This window comes from Artemia franciscana, chromosome 16 (genome assembly GCF_032884065.1).
Source record: "Artemia franciscana chromosome 16, ASM3288406v1, whole genome shotgun sequence".
Classification (NCBI taxonomy): domain Eukaryota; kingdom Metazoa; phylum Arthropoda; class Branchiopoda; order Anostraca; family Artemiidae; genus Artemia; species Artemia franciscana.
The window spans coordinates 9,845,149-9,864,280 of NC_088878.1; the positions used below are offsets into that span (position 1 = coordinate 9,845,149).

Here is a 19,132-nt window from a genome sequence, read left to right on the forward strand (position 1 = left end):
CGTATCTCAGAAACGGGCAATCTGGCAAGTGTATTAATTTGAAACTTTCACGGCTGGTTTATGGGGGGGCATACATCTAAATCCAAAACACTATGTGAAACCTTTTCAAAAGGATGCATATGCGATTTCTCGGGAATAGCCATACCATTGGATATAATTACAGAACACAAAAGGCTAGTGAAATATCAGGGCATCCTAGCACCGTGAAATATATCAAGAAAGTATATTTTGATGCTTGAATATACAAGCATCATATATATATATATATATATATATATATATATATATATATATATATATATATATATATATATATATATATATATATATATATATATATATATATATATATATATATATATATGAAAAGAGAAATCACCAATGCAATAGCACAAATACATTAAAAAAAAAAAAAAAAAAAGGAAAAAAGGAAGACTGTTTTCCTACATCAGTGATTAATATAGATCAGCACTTGAATGAGGCCTTAACCCTATATTAAATCTCCTTGGCGGGGAAAGATGTAATGAAAGAAGACTTAGGGGAAATGGGAACTTCTTAGGAGGGTGTAGAGGGAATCTTTGATTAGATTGTGATGGAGGAGGAGCGTGCATAGCTCTATTGGCTTCAGGCAGTTAAAAACACCTCATTTTTTCTATTTTTCCGAAATAACCGTCTCCCGTCCCTCCCCTAGATGGTCGAATCGGGGAAACGATTATTCCTAATTTAATCTGGTCTGGTCCCTGATACGACTGCCAGATTTCATCGTCCTAGCGTATCTGGAAGTGCCCAAACTAGAACAAGAGCTAAGAGCTCATATATGGCATGGCATATGGCATGAGCTCTAGCAAAATTTTAAGAATCAATAGACTGCTTTAAAAGAAAAATCAGAGACTTAATGCCGGTTAGGATTAAAAATAAGAGCTCTGAGTCACGAGGTCCTTCTAAATGTCAAAATCCATTAAGATCCGATTACCTACTCTTAAGTTAAAAATACTTCAATTTTTCTAATTTTTCCTCTCCCTTCAGCCCGCCAGAGCAGGGAAAACGTCTTTATCAAGTCAATTTGTACAGCTAGCTCCCTGACACACCTACCAATTTTCATCGTCCTAGCACGCCCATAGGCACCAAACTTGCCAAAGCACTGAATCCCGGCCCCTAACTAAGCACCCCTTAAGTCCGGTTACGTCAATCACGAATCTACGACATTTATAAGCGCTTTCCAAGATTTCTGGTTTCCCCCTCCAACTCCCCCGAATCTCAACAGATCTGGTCGGGATTTGAAATAAGAGCTCTGAGATATGAGTTCCTTCTAAATATCAAATTTCATTAAGATCCGGTCACCCTTCTAATTTTCCCAAATTAACAACCCACAGTTCCCCCAAAGAGAACAGATCCGTTCCAATTATGTCAATCACGTATCTATAACTTGTGCGATCATAAGATCCGATCATTTCTTCATAAGTTAAAAATACCTCATTTTTTCAATGTTTTAGAATTAACCCACAAAGCGGATCCATTCCGGTTATGTCAATCACGTATCTAGGACTTGTGCCTATTTTTCCCACCAAGTTTCATCCCGATCCCTCCACTCTAAGCGTTTTCCAAAATTTTATGTTTCCCTCCCCCAACTCCACCCAGTGTCATCGGATCTGGTCAGGATTTAAAACAAAAGCTTCTAAACATTCCTTCTAAATTTCCTTCTAACTAAACTAACTCCTTCTAAACTAACTCTTCCTTCTAAACATCAAATTTCATTCAGATCCGATCACTCCTTCATAAGTTAAAAATACTTCATTTTTCTAATTATTCAGAATTAACCCCCCCACCCCCAACGTCCCCAAAGAGAGTGGATCCGTTTTGTTTAAATGTATTATTTTATGTTCTTATGAGCCGAACAACAAATTGACACGGGGGTATGGCTTAAACACTGAAATCCCTGCCCCTGAATACGGTCTTGCAATCAATAACTTATTATGAAAACATCAAAAGAATAGGATGCACCTTTTTTCAAATCATAAACAGTTTCATGTGATCAAATATAGCACTAAAGCTATAGAAACAAGTTTAAATTCAAATTTTAAATATACTATTATTCTACAGTGATTCACCCCAGTAATTTCTCTATGTGGATATACACACCTTTAGTGCTAAACAGCAATGCATATTATGCATAGTAAATAGTAAGATAGCACACATTGATGGGATACTAGTGACCCACAGAAATTTTCTGGTCAAAATTTTTAAGGAATTTTCGGGGAAAACCATCAACCATTTGTCTGAATCAGACAGTCATTTGACTCATTGCTTGTAGTTTTCGACTATATAGAGACCCGAAATTCTTTCGGTAGGCCTTTGAGAATCCTCATTTCTCATTGTGTATTTTTAAACCCCTGTTTAATATAAAAGACTTTGAGCTATTAGACAGAAGTAACAACGGTTTTATTTCCACTTGGTTTCACTATTAGATAATTTGTCTAACATTTAACGAGCCATTGCATCCTCGATGCGTCAAAAGAGAGGTCTCTTTGTATGAAAACTGGATAATTAATTATTCGACATTCTTCCTTTAGATCAAAAACTTATTGTAGCTTTGAAATATGATACGTCCATCCCTAACAATATCATGGAAACAGTGAAAAATCTTCTTTTAGGAATACCATGTGTCTTTAAAATATTCACAAAGGAAAATTCGTCTATGAACTATGATGTCTCAGAAAACAGCATTGGCCAGAACCATTATAGCGATTGTCGCTTATCTCGGATCAAAACTTCGTCTGGTCAAGTAGTCAATGCAGTGATGCTTTGTTCCGAAGGATGATGTCTTGATACCCCAAACGTAATCCAAAAGTAAACCCATGGGGATGTCTAGGCAACACTTAACCAAATTCTTTGTAAGTTCCATAAATCATTTCATGTTTTTGAATATTGTGTAAAAATATGTTTCTTCATTCCCACAAAATCTAAACATATGTCCATAAGTTCCGCTTCTTTGCATTTATGAGTGGTGTTGACTCTATTATACGTCCCTCTCTTATTGGTCAGTCCTAAGTATCCTTTGCCTGTCATGTGCATGACGCCTGTTTATTCAGGCATAAAAAACGCATTTTCTTTATATATTTCACGGTGCTAGGATGCCCGATTTTTCACTAGCCTTTTGTGTTCTACAATTATAACCAATGGTATGGCCTTTCCTGAGAAATCGCACATGCGCCCTTTTGACTTTGACCCTTTTGACTTTGACTTTTGACCCTATGCGCTTGCAAGATTGCCCGTTTCTGAGATACTCTGAGAGACGCCTTTTTGACAACCTAAATGCAAATAATGTACACAATGTTTAAAGAAAGAACACGATATAGAAACCAATGGTGCATGATACTATCTGAAGCCAGTGAGAATAACATTTTATTTGGTTTTCAAAACGCGCCTAATACTTCCTCTATACGCTTACCGATGTTTCCTTCAAGTCTGCCAAAAATCTACCGATTTTAAACGATCTTTGCCAGATTTTTGAGAAACGAAAATGGATTTACCATATGAAAAAGATCTCATGATAATCATCCTAGTGGCGTATCTTTTTTCTATCAATAGTAACCGAAACTTAAAAATATTATTGATATCAGTAGATGTATTAAAGGAATCGGCTGCTTATGCTAATTCCAGATATCCATAAAGTTTTAGTGTTACCCATTAAAAGCTACACACCTGAGAAAATTTGTCTGATTTTTGAAAAAAAGGGGGGCACACACTGAAAGTCAAGGGACCCTAATAAAAATTACACCATCAGATTCAGCGTATCCGGGAATATTATTGTAGAAGTTTCAAGGTCCCACCTGTAATAATGTGCACTTCGGTATTTTTTGCCAAATGAAAGATCACGGATGCGTGTTTTTTTCCAGGAAGATCGCATCGAACCAATACTCAATAATTCAAGCGTCATTTTACGTAACCAAATAGCCTTGAGGGCAACTAGCTCCCTCCCACCCTCTTTTATCTCAAGGTGGTCTAATCAAAATTTTGAGATAGCGATTTTGTTCAGTATAGTTGAAAGGCCCAATATCTATCTATTCCTTTAAAGATGGCACGAGCCCAACAGTCCCTGGGGAAAGGTCTTTAAGTGAATATATATATATATATATATATATATATATATATATATATATATATATATATATATATATATATATATATATATATATATATATATATATATATATATATATATATATATATATATATATATATATATATATATATATATATATATGTTTTTAACTACGTAAATTTGCGAATATACAACATTCTTTGCTGTCCCATTGTCTGTGAATATAAATAGATTGTCAGGTTTACCGACTCTTGAACATGCAACATATAATTGTCCATGGGAAAACAATCCGTATTCAGATCCATACCGCATTTTTCTAATGATTGCCCTTGAGCTTTGTTGATGGTGATTGCTAATCGAATGTTCCCTATGTCCCCGTCGTCATTTATATATCCCCCTGTGCCCTTCTGGCGTCCACGTTGTAGTTGTGTCCCTGTGTCCCGGTCATCATTTATATTCCCTGTGTCCCGGTCGTCATTTGTGTCCCGGTGTCTCGGTCTGTAATTTCTCTTTGAGTGTCCCGGTCGTCATTTTGATTCATCCGCACGATTTTTTTGGTAATTTCTCTTTGAGCCACGAGCCTGTTTTCACGTTGTTCTTGTGATTCCTCGGCACGATTTTTTTTTGGTAATTTCTCTTTGAGACGCAAGCCTGTTTTCACGCTGTTCTTGTGATTTCTCGGCACGCTTTCTTTTCTTACTTTCTCTATTAGCCGCAAGCCTTTTGGCATTAACTCTTTCAGCAGCTTCCTCGGCTGTTTCTTCTGCCATTGTAGGATTTATACTAAAATTTCTCTTTGAGCAGCTTCCTTTGCTGTTTCTTATGCCATTGTAGGATTTATACTAAAATTTCTCTTTGAATCGCCCCCTTATATACTTATAATAACGTCATATACAAAGCCTTATATACTTATAATGACGTCATATGCGTACAAACAAACAAACATACAATCTTATTTTTATATATATAGATATGAGGGGTTCGCGCTCTCCTCAATATCTCACTCAAGAATTTCTAAATGCTCTAAAAAAACTTTAGCGCAAAGAGCGAGGTATTGAGGAGAGGGCACCCCGCTTCATATAAGTATTAATTTCTGTTCGTTTTAGTCAATACTTTCAGTTTAAAAAAATTGTTTTTTTTAATTAAATCTAATACAGGAGCTAATTTCCTATTAAGGCCAGGGTCCATTGAATATTTTCTCGTGACCCACTGATGGGTTTCGACCCGTAGTTTGGTAAATACTGCTCTAGATATTTTATTCCATACTAGTGACCTAACTAGATAAAAAAACTTTTTTTTAGGCTAGAAAAGTTTTTGCGTAGTATTTTTTCTAGAATATATACAAACACTATTCGAGGGGCTATACTATTTTTTAGAGCAAGTATTCTCCATGGGAATAGAATATTCAGGGATTTGAACTTTCCAAAGAAATTTTAAACGGGGGTATTTGCCACAATTTCTATACAAAATTGTTTTATTTGAATTATTTTTTCTTCGATGAATTACTTTACCTGGGAGATACTTTGGAAGGAATTTTCAGCAGGATTATAACTTTTTAGGGAACTTTTCGTGGAAGAGGATTCCCCCAGAATATATTTCCCATAAGAAAATTTTCCATGGGAGAAACTTGGCATTAGGAAGGGGATATTCGGAAAAACTTTTCAGAGAGGGGAGGATTTCCGGCTTGATTTGAAAACTATCAGAGTAAAATAATTATACAAGTGTTTTTTCAACCTAAAAATAAATACGGAGAAAAGATAGAATTTCCTGGGAGGAGGTCTAATCGACTTCTTCTATAGTCGGGAGAAACTTCGCATTGGGAAGCGGATATCCGGAAAAACTTTTCACAGAGGGGAGGATTTCTGGCTTGATTTGAAAACTATCAGAGTAAAATAATTATACAAGTGTTTTTTCAACCTAAAAATAGCTACGAAAAATTTTACAAGCAAAGATAGAATTTCCTGGGAGGAGGTTTAATCAACTTCTTCTATAGTCGGTCCACCAGATTCTCGAGGTCGATCAGGCATTTCTCCAGGCGTACTTCCAACCCCTTGATAAAGTTTTGTTATTATAGGCGTGCAAATATTTTCAATTGCTTTTTGCTTGTCTTCAAATTCTTCTTTCTCAGCCAACTGATTCTCATCCAGCCATTTAATAGTCTCAGTACATTTACCAATGACTGTGTTGCGGTCATCTTCACTAATCTTGTTTTTAAAATCTTCCCCTTCTATAGTCTGTTTCATATTAAAACAATAGGATTCAAGGGCATTCTTAGCAGAGATTTTATCCCTTTGTTTCTCATCCTCGGCACGAAAATGCTCAGCATCATTGACCATTCGCTCGATTTCATCCCTAGATAAACGATTTTTGTCATTAGTAATCGTGATCTTACTTGATTTACCCATGGCTTTTTCAACAGCGGTAACATTTAAAATTCCGTTAGCATCAATATCGAATGACACTTCAATCTGAGGTACACCTCGAGGGGCTGGTGGAATTCCAGCTAGATCAAATTCTCCGAGAAGATTATTATCTTTCGTCATGAGTCGTTCTCCTTCATAAACCTTAATCAAAACTCCAGGCTGATTGTCCGAATAAGTAGTAAAAATCTGAGTTTGCTTTGTAGGAATGCCTGTATTCCTTTTTATCAATGAAGTCATCACTCCCCCAGCTGTTTCAATACCAAGAGAAAGTGGTGCTACGTCCAACAAAAGGAGATCCTGAATTACTTCAGACTTGTCACCACTAAGAATGGCAGCCTGAACAGCAGCACCATAGGCTACTGCTTCATCAGGATTGATTGACTTATTGAGTTGTTTTCCGTTAAAAAAGTCTTGTAGAAGTTTTTGAACACGCGGAATACGGGTTGAGCCTCCAACAAGAACAACTTCATGGATGCTTCCTTTGTCTAGTTTAGCATCCCTGAGAGATTTTTCAACTGGTTCCATTGTACTTCTAAACAAATCGGCACAGAGTTCCTCAAATCGAGCACGTGTAATGGAGGAATAAAAATCAATGCCTTCATGCAGAGAGTCTATTTCAATACTAGCTTGGGTAGATGCAGACAATGTTCTTTTCGCTCTTTCACATGCGGTCCTAAGTCTGTTAAGTGCTCTTGAATTAGCTGAAAGATCCACTTTATTCTTTCTTGTAAACTCTTTCACGAAGTGGCTCACTAGTCTGTTATCAAAATCTTCTCCACCCAAATGCGTATCCCCAGCGGTTGATTTTACTTCGAAGATTCCATCCTCGATTGCAAGAATGCTGACGTCAAAAGTACCACCACCTAGATCAAAAATGAGCACATTTCTTTCAGAGTCATTTTTCTTATCAAGACCATAGGCAATTGCAGCGGCGGTTGGCTCATTAATGATGCGAAGAATATTCAAGTTTGCGATGACACCAGCATCCTTTGTAGCTTGTCTTTGGGCATCGTTGAAATATGCAGGAACAGTGACAACAGCGTCGGTTACTGGTTCTCCGATATAAGCCTCGGCGATTTCCTTCATCTTACCAAGAATCATTGAAGAGATCTGCTCAGGCATGAATGTTTCTGTTTTGCCTTGGAATTGAACTTGAATTCTCGGCTTGCCATCTACATTGATTACCTTGAACGGCCAGTGTTTTATATCGGATTGAACCGAAGAATCTTCAAATTTTCTACCGATCAGTCTTTTTGCATCAAAGACTGTGTTTAGAGGGTTCATAGTTCCTTGAGTTTTGGCAGCATCTCCAATCAGACGTTCAGTATCTGTAAATGATACATAAGATGGTGTTGTTCGATTACCCTGGTCATTGGCAATGATTTCAACTTTACCGTGTTGAAATACACCGACGCAGGAATAAGTAGTTCCTAAATCAATACCAATTGCAAGTCTTGTAGTCATTTCTAATATTTACTTTCTAAATTGTTTGTTAAAAGCGAATGAGCCCAGTTTCATAGCACAAACTTGCAAGATAAATCACATCTTTTAATTCTTATAATAGTATTAAAAATTACATGCAACCAAATCTTACTGAAGTGGAAACTGTTTTGCATTTAAAATTTTAGTAGTAACTAATAGGGATGAATATACAATCTGGAAAAAGTTTCAAAGCCGAGAATCCATTTGATGACATCATATGGCCTATAGATTACGACTCTTTTGAATATTTAATGTTTCAAAATGTTCACTGTCTTTGATCCATAACTATTTGAAATGATCTAATCTTGTCTCCAGAGATTTATTGGCGATCTGTAGTTACTTTTTAGATTCGAATGTTCTAGTTTGCATTTGAGATGACAAAACAACTTGCCAAACTCTATTCAACAATCCAAAAAGTAAAAAACAAAATTTAATGACATGATAACTTTAGTTATGTGTTTTGTTATGACGCTATTTAAGTAGAATTTTACGCTGTATGTTGAAGTTTTACAAACATTTTGCTTTCTACTTGATGAGTCCACTAGATATGCTGCTCCAAAACATCTTATCTCCCGTCGGATTTATCGTCCGGGACGCTGCTTCAGAATAATGCAACTATGTCAGATGTCTGAAGAATTTGGTATTTACAGTACATATTAATCAACCACTGTAAAAATATACGAACGCATGAATCTCAGAGCAAGCTCTTCATCTATGCTTTATTGTAATTTCTGCTACACTGGTGACAATTTCGTCTGCTCAGTTTACCCGTTAGAAGCCAAGATGTTGTTGTCCTATGTAATATGACAATATTACATAAGATGCAATATGTCCTAACCTCTTCAGCTATACTTTATGGTAATTTCTGCTGCACTGTGACAATTTCGTCTGCTCAGTTTACCCGATAGAAGCCAAGATGTCGTTGCCCTATGTATTATGAATATTACACAAGATGTTATATGTCCTAACCTCTTCAGCTATGCTTTACTGTAATTTCTACTACACTGATGACATTTCCGTCTGCTCAGTTTACCCTTTAGAAGCCAAAATGTTGTTTCCAACTGTGGAAAAGGTACCGTGTGCCTTGGCAATGCCGCATTTTATGTGATTAATTTATAAACCATTTTGACTAATCAGACTTATTGATTCTTGTTAATAAGCTGTTCCGTTTTCTTTGTTTCTCCATTTTTTTTTTTTCTTTTTATCGCACGAATGGAAAAGGCTAGCTGGAACTCATTAATGAAATATGCAATTGTAAATGCTCCAGCCTTGTTTTTTTTTCTGAAAGGCGTTATTCACAGACTTTGCTTAAGCCTAAAGTTTCTCTGATGATTAGGCGTTACCACCAGCTTCTTTGGCTCTTATAATTTTGTGTTCGTATATATCGATAATTCATTACACCCCTGATAGTTCAGTGCTACCTGGTGTTGACAGTGCTTTTTAAATAAATCCAGAAAAAGTAAATAAAACTTGGAAATTAGGATGGTTTCATGAATAATTCGTTGCTTTGTTCCTTTTAATCACACAAAAGAAAAAAGTTGGCTGCAACCAAATAATGCCCTGGGTAATTGACAATTATGCTCCACCCTATTTTTTCTGAAATATCATTAGCAAATTTGTATAGGTCCAATTACTGAAAATGTTGCTAAATCTTCAATTTTCCCTGACAATTATAAGCTACTAGCTGTTGGGGTGGTGCTTCGCGCCACCCCAACACCTAGTTGGTGGAGGCACTTCGCGCCCCCCCCAAGCGCCCCCGCACGCGTAAGTCGTTACGCGCCATATTAGTTACGCGCCATTGTAGTTGTGTCCCTGTGTACCACCTATGAATATAGATAGATTTGTATATGTGTTTTGAACTACGTAAAACTTGCGAATATACAACATTCTTGGCTTTCCCATTGTCTGTGCATATACAAAGCCTTATGTACTTATAATGACGTCATATGCAAACGCTCTTTTTACAAACAAACAAACATGCATACACAAAACTCGTTTTTATATAGATAGATAGATAGATAGATAGATACAATACAAATTAACTGCGTAAAACTTGAGAATATACAACATTCTTCGCTGTCCAATTGTCGCTGCATATAAATAGATTGTCAGGTTTACCGACCCTCGAACATGCAACGTACAATTGTCCATGGAAAAAACAATAAGTATTAAGATCTATACCACATTTTTCTAATGATTGACCTTGAGCTTTGTTGATGGTGATTGCAAATGCTAATCGAATTGGGAATTGCAATCTTTTAAATTGAAAAGGCAGGTCCGTTGGAATCATGGGAATGCGAGGAATAAGAACAGCCTCACCCTCAAAAAACCCTGTCAAGATTGTGGCCTCTATTACGTTTTCCATTGTTTTTTTTTACGGCAAGTCGCGTGCCATTGCAAAGCTTTGGAGGGTTGATATTTCTTAACAGTATTATTGGTACGCCTATTTTTAGTTGTAGCACGTGTGGTGGAAACCCTGAAAGATCCACGGATCTTTCAACTGTCGACTGACTTGTAAATGACTGCCTGGTCTCGAATCTTGGTCAAAACAATATTGTTGATTTTGTGGACGTCTATATTTTTGGGTGCAAGAATCGCTCTTTCACTTAGCCATTTATTATTTTTATAATTGTTTAGGATATTCGGAAATACTTTTTCAATCAATTCATTTTTGGACGTCACTAAATTACAGAATTCAGCAAGTAGTTGTATACGTCCTGAAATTGACTCTACTGGGAGCTTTCCGTTTCCAATTGCCAGTAATTGATCTGAAAATGTTTGACCAGAGTCATCGTTTTGCAATCGGACACGCATATTTGCAGTTAATTTTAATGTTTTTACGTGTGCCCATAAATAAGAATTTTTCAGGCAAGCATTCATTTCGTCTGCAGGGGTTGATCTAGGTATTATAGGTAATGTTTGCCTGAAATCTCCCGCAAGCAATATTAATGTGCTGCCAAAGGGGTCCGAATTCCCTCGCAAATCTTTCAAACATTGATCCAGAGCCTCGAGCGATTTTTTGTGTGCCATTGTGCACTCGTCCCAAATAATAAGTTTGCATTGCTGCAATACTTTACCCATCCCAGATGATTTGGAAATATTGCACGTGGGAGTTTCTGTAGAATGCAAATTCAGAGGCAATTTCAAAGCGGAATGAGCAGTTCTTCCACGAGGCAGCAACGTTGCGGCTATTCCGGACGACGCAATTGCCAACGCTATATCATTTTTTGATCGAATTGATGCCAAAATCAGTTTTATCACAAACGTTTTACCAGTACCTCCTGGCGCATCCAAAAAGAAAATTTCTCCAACGTTGTTATCGACACAATGCATTATCGTATCATAAATGTCTTTTTGTTCCGACGTTAACTTGGAAATGTTATTTTGTACATACGACAATAGATCACTCGTACTGTAGCTTTGTTCACGATCCAATTCTACACATGTCGAAAAAGCAGCGGTACGATTAGGTGAAGGCATCCCCAAATCCTGAAGAGGTTTGTTTGCCATACATACGCACAAATCTTCTATAATAACTAAAGTGTAGTTATAAATTTCTGATGTAAAATCAAAAGTCATATCTGACATCTCTAACCGTTTTCGATGGAGTATATCTTCGGACATTTTTTATTTATATTTTTCCCATAACTCTGTAGGAGCTGATGGAGAGCAAGTTGTTAGTATGATGCCAAACAATGCATGAATTTGACTTGGAGTAGACGTTTCGCACGCGTCATTGATGCAGTTATCCTAGTTTTGGTCATTCTCCAATAAATTCAGAGCTTGGCATGCACTACGGTAAGTGTCATGTATAGTACCGTTTACAGTTCTCAAATACTCAAAGGACGTCGGACCGGGTACATTCAACAAAAGCAGGCGTAGAAAGAAGCATTCATGTTGATTGGGGTGAACGGTGTAGAGTCTTCCTATCGTGGTATCTTTGAAGATGGTAGGCTGGCCGTCGACTGACTTACCATGTTTTCGACGTTCAAATACTTTATTTTTAGTATTCCACGTGTAATACGAAGGTACTTCAGTATACAGCAGTTATTTTGCAACAGAATCATTTTTGCATAGCGAAAAGAAAGCAGTTAAATTTGTATCCGGTGGATTCAGGGCTCGTTGTTGCACGTTGGATTCCGAAAAATAAACACGTTGACCATTCTGTAAATGTACCGCTAAGTGAACAACAGCTGGACTACGTTTATGTATCAGAAATGAAAGAATTCGCCAAACAGCTTCATTACTGCTTATGTATCTTCCAGCCAGATATTGTACGATTTCGTCGATATTTTTGATTTCGGACTGCAAGCCAAAAACTGCCATGTCAATGCCTTTGTTGACGTATTTACATATGTATTTGATTGCCTTTACGGAGTTACAGTATTCAACGTTTATGTGTGCATTAGATGTTTTTGATAATAATGGGGAATATGGAACAACCCACTGGTTATCTACTTCGATGGTGGTACCGTTACGCTTCTTTATTATTGCTGTTTTACCGCCATCTTCAGTAGGTCTTCTTCCATATTGTGGGTAACCATCATTGCCAGTAATTGTGTTGGATACTAAAAGTCGATGATATTGCTTTGTGCACCTTCCTTTGGCCATGCATGGTGAATTTTCGCTCAGTGCACCGCAAGGTCCATGTATCATATTTTTTACAACAATATCATATAACCCCTTATCGACATTTTCATCAGGTATTTCAGCGGAAATCACATCATCAATTTCGTTAGAAGTAATTTTATAGTGTAGCCAGATTAGTATATGTACGTGTGGCAAACCTCGTTTTTGCCATTCCACTGAGTACATCCAGCATCGCACTGAATCAAACACTTCAAGTTTTACTATGTAGTTTATCAGTAATTTCAACTTTTGCCGGAAGACACGGGCCGTAATGTCATCTCTATGAACCGCCGATTGTCCTTGAAGTAAAAGCTGCTGTATCTCGTCCCAAGATTGATTACATGTAAATGTAATAAATAAATCTGGACGACCATAGAGACGAACATACGCAATAGCATCTTGAGCATATTCATGCATATGACGGGGACTGCCAGCTTATGACGAAGGTAAAATCGTTAATCTTCCAACGTTTGTGGTATTATCGTCATTTACAACTGCATCTCGCAAATGAATGTATTGTTCAGAGCGGAGCTTGGTCTGATTCAGACGGATATATAGCAAACGTTCTGATTCAATTTTTGCATACAATCAACGATGTATTGGTGAACCAATTGACGGCATTTTAAAATATAATTGTCTTCATCCTCCCGAATCATTAGTCTATAGGAATAATAATGCATTGCACTGCATTTCTTATTCATTTCTTTGTTAGTGGCTGGATTCATCAATTTAATATTAAAGTGATAGCCGTCGGCTCCATCCCAAAAAAATGATAGGATATTGTAGGGCATCGTAGCATCGATGAGTTTCAGCAATTCTTACCAACTGAGCGTTTCGCTTATGAAGAATAATATCTCGAGGTAAAAACTGATCACCGACCATAACGATTGCCACTTCGTCGATAGTTGGAGGATTGTATCTACGCACATGTTGGCCAGGAGGCGTTTTGTCAGCGGAAATAACAATTTTATGCGTATCAGTAGGCATCAAATCGATGGCTGCTTTGAACAGACACACTAAATTATTATTTTCGTGGAAAAGATGTTGCAATTGGGAAACGATTGTCCTTTCAACGTTGGGAGAAATTTCGCAACGTGCATTCAATTCCGAATTTCTATCACTGATGAAGTACAATTGTAAAAATTTATGATTCTCGCCTGAGAATGGTAGAAGGGACCCTTCTCTATGATAAATTTGCCCTTTTACTTTGAAAGTAGGCATAAATCGATCTGGATTTTCGATTTGGGCACCAAATGACGTCATTTGGAAACATGAATTATATTTTCTGATCTGTGATAAAGAAAACGCTTAGATTCTGACGTAGTTCCAGTAAGCAAAGTCTTCAATGGCTCTGGTGGTGCAGCCAATTGAGGAAGTTTAACTTTTCCTGAGGCGCAACACATTCCTATTGTTTCACCACTGAATTTCAAGGCCTTGCAATAGGGACAATTTTTAGACATAGTCCCGATTTGAACACATCTACTCAAGCTATAATCATCGACTGTGCTGTACCTGAATGCCAGGCGATAATTTTCAGGTTGCTCTTGTGATTCCTCGGCACGCTTTCTTTTCTTACTTTCTCTATCAGCCGCAAGCCTTTTTTCTTGCTGTTCTTGTGATTCCTCGGCACGCCTTCTTTTTCACTTTCTCTTTTAGCAGCAAGTCTGGTTTCGCGTTGCTCTTGTGATTCCTCGGCACGCTTTCTGTTCTTACTTTCTCTATCAGCCGCAAGCCTGATTTCTTGCTGTTCTTGTGATTCCTCGGCACGCCTTCTTTTTTCACTTTCTCTTTTAGCAGCAAGTCTGGTTTCACGCTGCTCTTGTGTTTCCTCGGCACGCTTTCTTTTCTTACTTTCTCTATCAGCAGCAAGTTTTTTTGGCATAGACTCTTTGAGCAGCTTCATCGGCTGTTGACATTGTAGTTTCTTCAGTCATTTTACAATTAAACATTTTTCCGTGAACGAATGTCTTAAATACCTTTAATGACGTCATCGTCATAATGACGACATGACGACCTGATGACATGACGTCACCATGACGACCTCATGACATGACGTCACTCGACACACAGACAACTTATTTATATATATATAGACTATGTCCTGTAGTGGCGCAGTGGGTTTGACCTCATCATGGTAATCGGGACCTAGGGATTAAACCTAGTTTTAGCCACATAATGCGGGACCCGAAATCTGTTTCGGGTGACAGATTATTCAAAAGTTTCCCCATATCAATCCAAATAAGAAGCTTTTACTATCAGCTTGGCTGTGATGATAGTAGAATAGCTGTAACAAACACTAGCGTCCAGATTACCATTACTCTTTGCTTCTTCACTGGTTTAACACCAAGAAGAAGGCTTAATGGTACTATAGTATTTCCAGTGGTTATTATACTAGTCCATTCAGGTAGATGTTACTATGGGAATTTGAGAGGGGGTGCTAGCAGGTTATTAAATGGACAAGAAAATTTAAAATCTATCGCTATTAATCAATTGAAACTACCTTTACAGGGACACAGTTTTTGAAAATTTACTTTAATTTTGCAAAACCTGTCAACGATTATTCTTTAACAGTGGTGACATAACATAACCATTTAAATTGTCATTTGATTTATTACGAATCTAAGACATGATGAGAATCATCATCAATTAAATCAAATCAAATGATCAATCAAATGAATCAATCAAATGTTAAAATTTTTCGAGGAGGTAATGAAAATTGAATGAGCATCAATAGCCAATGGCAGTTCTTGGCCGGTGGCAGTTCTTGGCCCGTGGCCCTCTGTGCTCCGTGACACTTCGTAGTCCAGGGCACATTGTACTAGCACATTGAAGCAGACGATAAAAATTTTCGACGAGATCACTGGAATTGAATGACTGTCCATGACGGATGGCAGTTCTTGCTCCTTGTCGATCTGTGATCCGTGATTCTCCAATGTCCATATCACCTCGTACTAACGCATTGAAAAAATAATTGAATTTTTCGAGATGATGGGAAATGCATGGCTGTCCATGGCCCAGGGCAGTTCTTGAACCGTGGCACTCTTTTTTCCGTGACACTTCCTAATCCCCGGCATTTTGTATCTGATGGATCATTATGGTCTAAGAAACTCTTAGAAACATGTGGCACTCACTTCACCGACTCCTGGTTCATCATAGAACTGTACATCTTGGTAGCTCCTTGAAACCCCTTGCACCCCCCCGAAAAAATAAACTTATTATAAATATTTTACTTCAAAGCATAAGGACTGACCCTGACACGCCATGCCCCCCAAAATCTTGAGCCTCTTTGCCCTCCTCCCCCTGACATATCCTCCTCCATGGTCCTCCAAATCTCCCCATCAATCCCTTTTTAACCTGCTGCCCTATCCTCTCTCAACTTGTTGGAATTTTCTGGGGGAATTTCTTAAACTCTTTTTTCATTTCTTTAGAAGAGAATATGTAGCCTATACTTCTATCGGAAATCTCTGTTATGATTTTTTTTTTTTTTTTTTTTTTTTAGTATGGGATAAAGGTGGTGTACGTACGTTAGTCATAACTTTTATATTCTTTTAGAAAAGCGACTTTAGTAGTGATATTATATCCCAATACTTATGGGAACTGACTCCTGACTTATTTTTTAATTTCTTTTTGAATTTTTCAACGTTTCGTAGAGAATTTTTCAAAAAAACAAAAACAAATTATCGTGTATTGTCAGCTTAAATTACATATACTAATATTTATTCTTTAAGGTTTTAATAGTTTTTATTTATTTATTAAAGTAAAAAAATCTTTATAATGCATTTTGTTTTCAGTAAAGTACAAACTATGTTCTGGTCTTGAGAATGAATGGGGGTTATCAGCCCTACTCATGTTAATTTTCGCTTTTGAGTTTGACTCGGCTATTTATTGTAATTTATTTTCTTTTTTTAGTTCTATTTATTTATTGATAGTGATTTCGTGGAAAATTACTTTACTTTATATATGCTCATTTTCGCCTAAATGAAGCTCCTTACTTTTCTTTGAAAAACTTGTTTTGTGAAAATAAATTTTAGATTAACTTAAATACAGGGTTGTTTTTCATCTTTTTAATTCAATATTTTGAATGATATAATACCACAATTTATACAAATATATATTGATTCAGCTTTTAAGAAATACAAGATTTTTTTCATTCTTGGATCGTTTCTTCTGCTGCCAAAGTATTAATTAAGCCAAAGTATAAATATAAATGTCAAAATTAACAATGATTAAATAACTAAAATTAAAGAAATTAAATATGCCAAAGTACAAATATATATTAATTCAGCTCTTAATAAATACAAATTAAAAAAAAATTAAATAAATTAAATATAAAATTAAATAAATTAAATATAATAAAAATTTAAATTAAATAAAATAAAAATAAATGAAAATTAAATAAATTAAATATGCCAAAGTATAAATATATATTAATTCAGTTCTTAAAAAACATAAGATTTTCTTCATTCTTGGATCGTTTCTTCTGCTGCTAAAGTATTCCAAATTATTAATGATATTTCTCCTCACAAACCTTTTAAAACGATTATTACTTTCTACCAAAAATTCCGTTTCATTTCTTATGTATTTAATCTCGATCTATTTTTACAGAAACATAATTCTAATTTACTGCCTCTGAGATGTTTATAGAATTTTAGTATATAAGCAAATACACAAGCCATAAGACCTAATTTTATAACACTATACCAAATAGTTTGAAGAGGCTTTCTGAAAGTATAACCAATCAGACTGAGTAAACAGCTTTCTATTTAAACTTGCTGTTGAAACCTGAAAGCTACCATTGATGGTATGTAACTTCATAATTAGATTTTGTTGGAAGACGTGAAAAAAAAAATTCGACACTGTCAGCTTTTACAGAAAGTTTTGAATAAACGACTCCCCAGGGGAAGGCTAAGGAGGGACAGCGCAGCTGTCCACAACAACCAAATATCACAACATAATACAACAACAACAATATAATAAATATATATAACAATATAACAAATATAATAAATATGATCTAAGAATAATTTATTATTTATGATGCAATTATATTATAATTATATTCTACTTAATTATAATTTATTAAAAATTATATTATTCATATATATTTTTATTATTAATTATATTAAGCTTAATTATAATTATGATTTTATATATATATATATATATATATAATTTATAATAATAAATATAATATAATACAAATAAATAAATATAACAAAAAGCACCAAAATATAATTTTCAAAGAATAAAATACTAAACTCTTTTCCACAATGGCTGTTTCTGGGCAGAGGGATGAAATCAAACACCTTACTTAAGACTACAAAATACATTATTTTTCCTCATTTGCACTTGTGAAAGCCTTGTCTGTGACCTTCAAAAAGGTCTATGGGCATGGCCTGTAAAAATTAGTTTGCAGGCACTCAGTTGCTTGCGCTTGAAAAAATTACAAACAGGCCGGCAATCTCACGCAGGCGCTGTTGCTTCGATTGAAAAATAACAGTATTGTATCTTCATTTGGCCAATCATCGTCTCTAGGGAAGATCTTGTAAAATATAAGCTGAAATACATAATAAAGAGCAGCCCACCCCGAAGCAGCCCATTTCCAGCAACTTAAGGCCTATAGACCAGCTGGTACCAATACACCTCTTCCTGCTCGCTCTAGCTCTCACTCTAGCGCTCTAGCTAGATGTAGTTCATTATACACCTCACTCTTCAATGAGAGTTTTAACTTGATAAACTCAGTAATTCAAGAGATAGTGCCATTTGATATACTTAGCCATTCAAAGCAAAATAATTAAATATATTATGAATCATATGGACTAATATCTTTGCCAGATATTCACTCCGTATAAAATTTGCCGAGTTTAGTTTCATTTTGCTTGTAAAGTCAGTTACTCTTTTAACTTGAAAACTTATTTATAAGTGCATTTAAAAAGAAACTTATTCCTAAAAACTGTATCCTAAGAATTATTCCAGTTTTTTTTTTTTAAACATCAGGTGGCTCTTCTAGGAAACTTCTTCTAGTTCATCAAAATAGGTAATAAAATTTATATCCAACAATTCGTGACACCAAACTATAAGTAAGGAGCGACTACCATTTCGAAGAAAAGTCAAATCTCTAAATGAGAGGGTTTGTTGAAAATATATGCACCAAAGGAGATTACTTCTTACGGTGATTCCAAGTATGTAAAATTCATTAGGTTTAAGATTACGCATCAAAAGTTATAAGCCCCAAAAACTTGTGCAGATTTATTGTAGGAGGGTCAGGGAGGACTGACCCCGGGGGAAGCAACAATCGGATAATAAAACAACATTTCCATTTAAATATTGGAAAAAAAGTCCTGGCAGCGCTTGCTTGCCCTCTTTTTGAGAGATTTCCCGGTGGTACTCATGGCCATCACCCCACTTCTTCTCCCTTTGTCTTAGTAAGCATGTGATAATGTATGTTAAGAATAATTTATTATTTATGATTTAATTATAATTATATTATAATTAT

General features: G+C 36.0%; 2 protein-coding genes across 2 annotated transcripts in view; both read right to left on the reverse strand.

The window, feature by feature from the left end:
- The window catches only part of LOC136037043 (run domain Beclin-1-interacting and cysteine-rich domain-containing protein-like), a 126,059-nt gene that overhangs the window by 29,511 nt on the left and 77,416 nt on the right, over positions 1-19,132 (reverse strand). The gene's annotated exons all lie outside the window — the stretch shown is intronic.
- LOC136037041 (heat shock 70 kDa protein cognate 4-like) lies at positions 5,996-9,294 on the reverse strand. Its single transcript, XM_065719457.1, has one exon. The coding sequence runs from the start codon at positions 7,987-7,989 to the stop codon at positions 6,076-6,078; it is 1,914 nt and encodes a 637-aa protein (XP_065575529.1). The 5' UTR covers positions 7,990-9,294; the 3' UTR covers positions 5,996-6,075.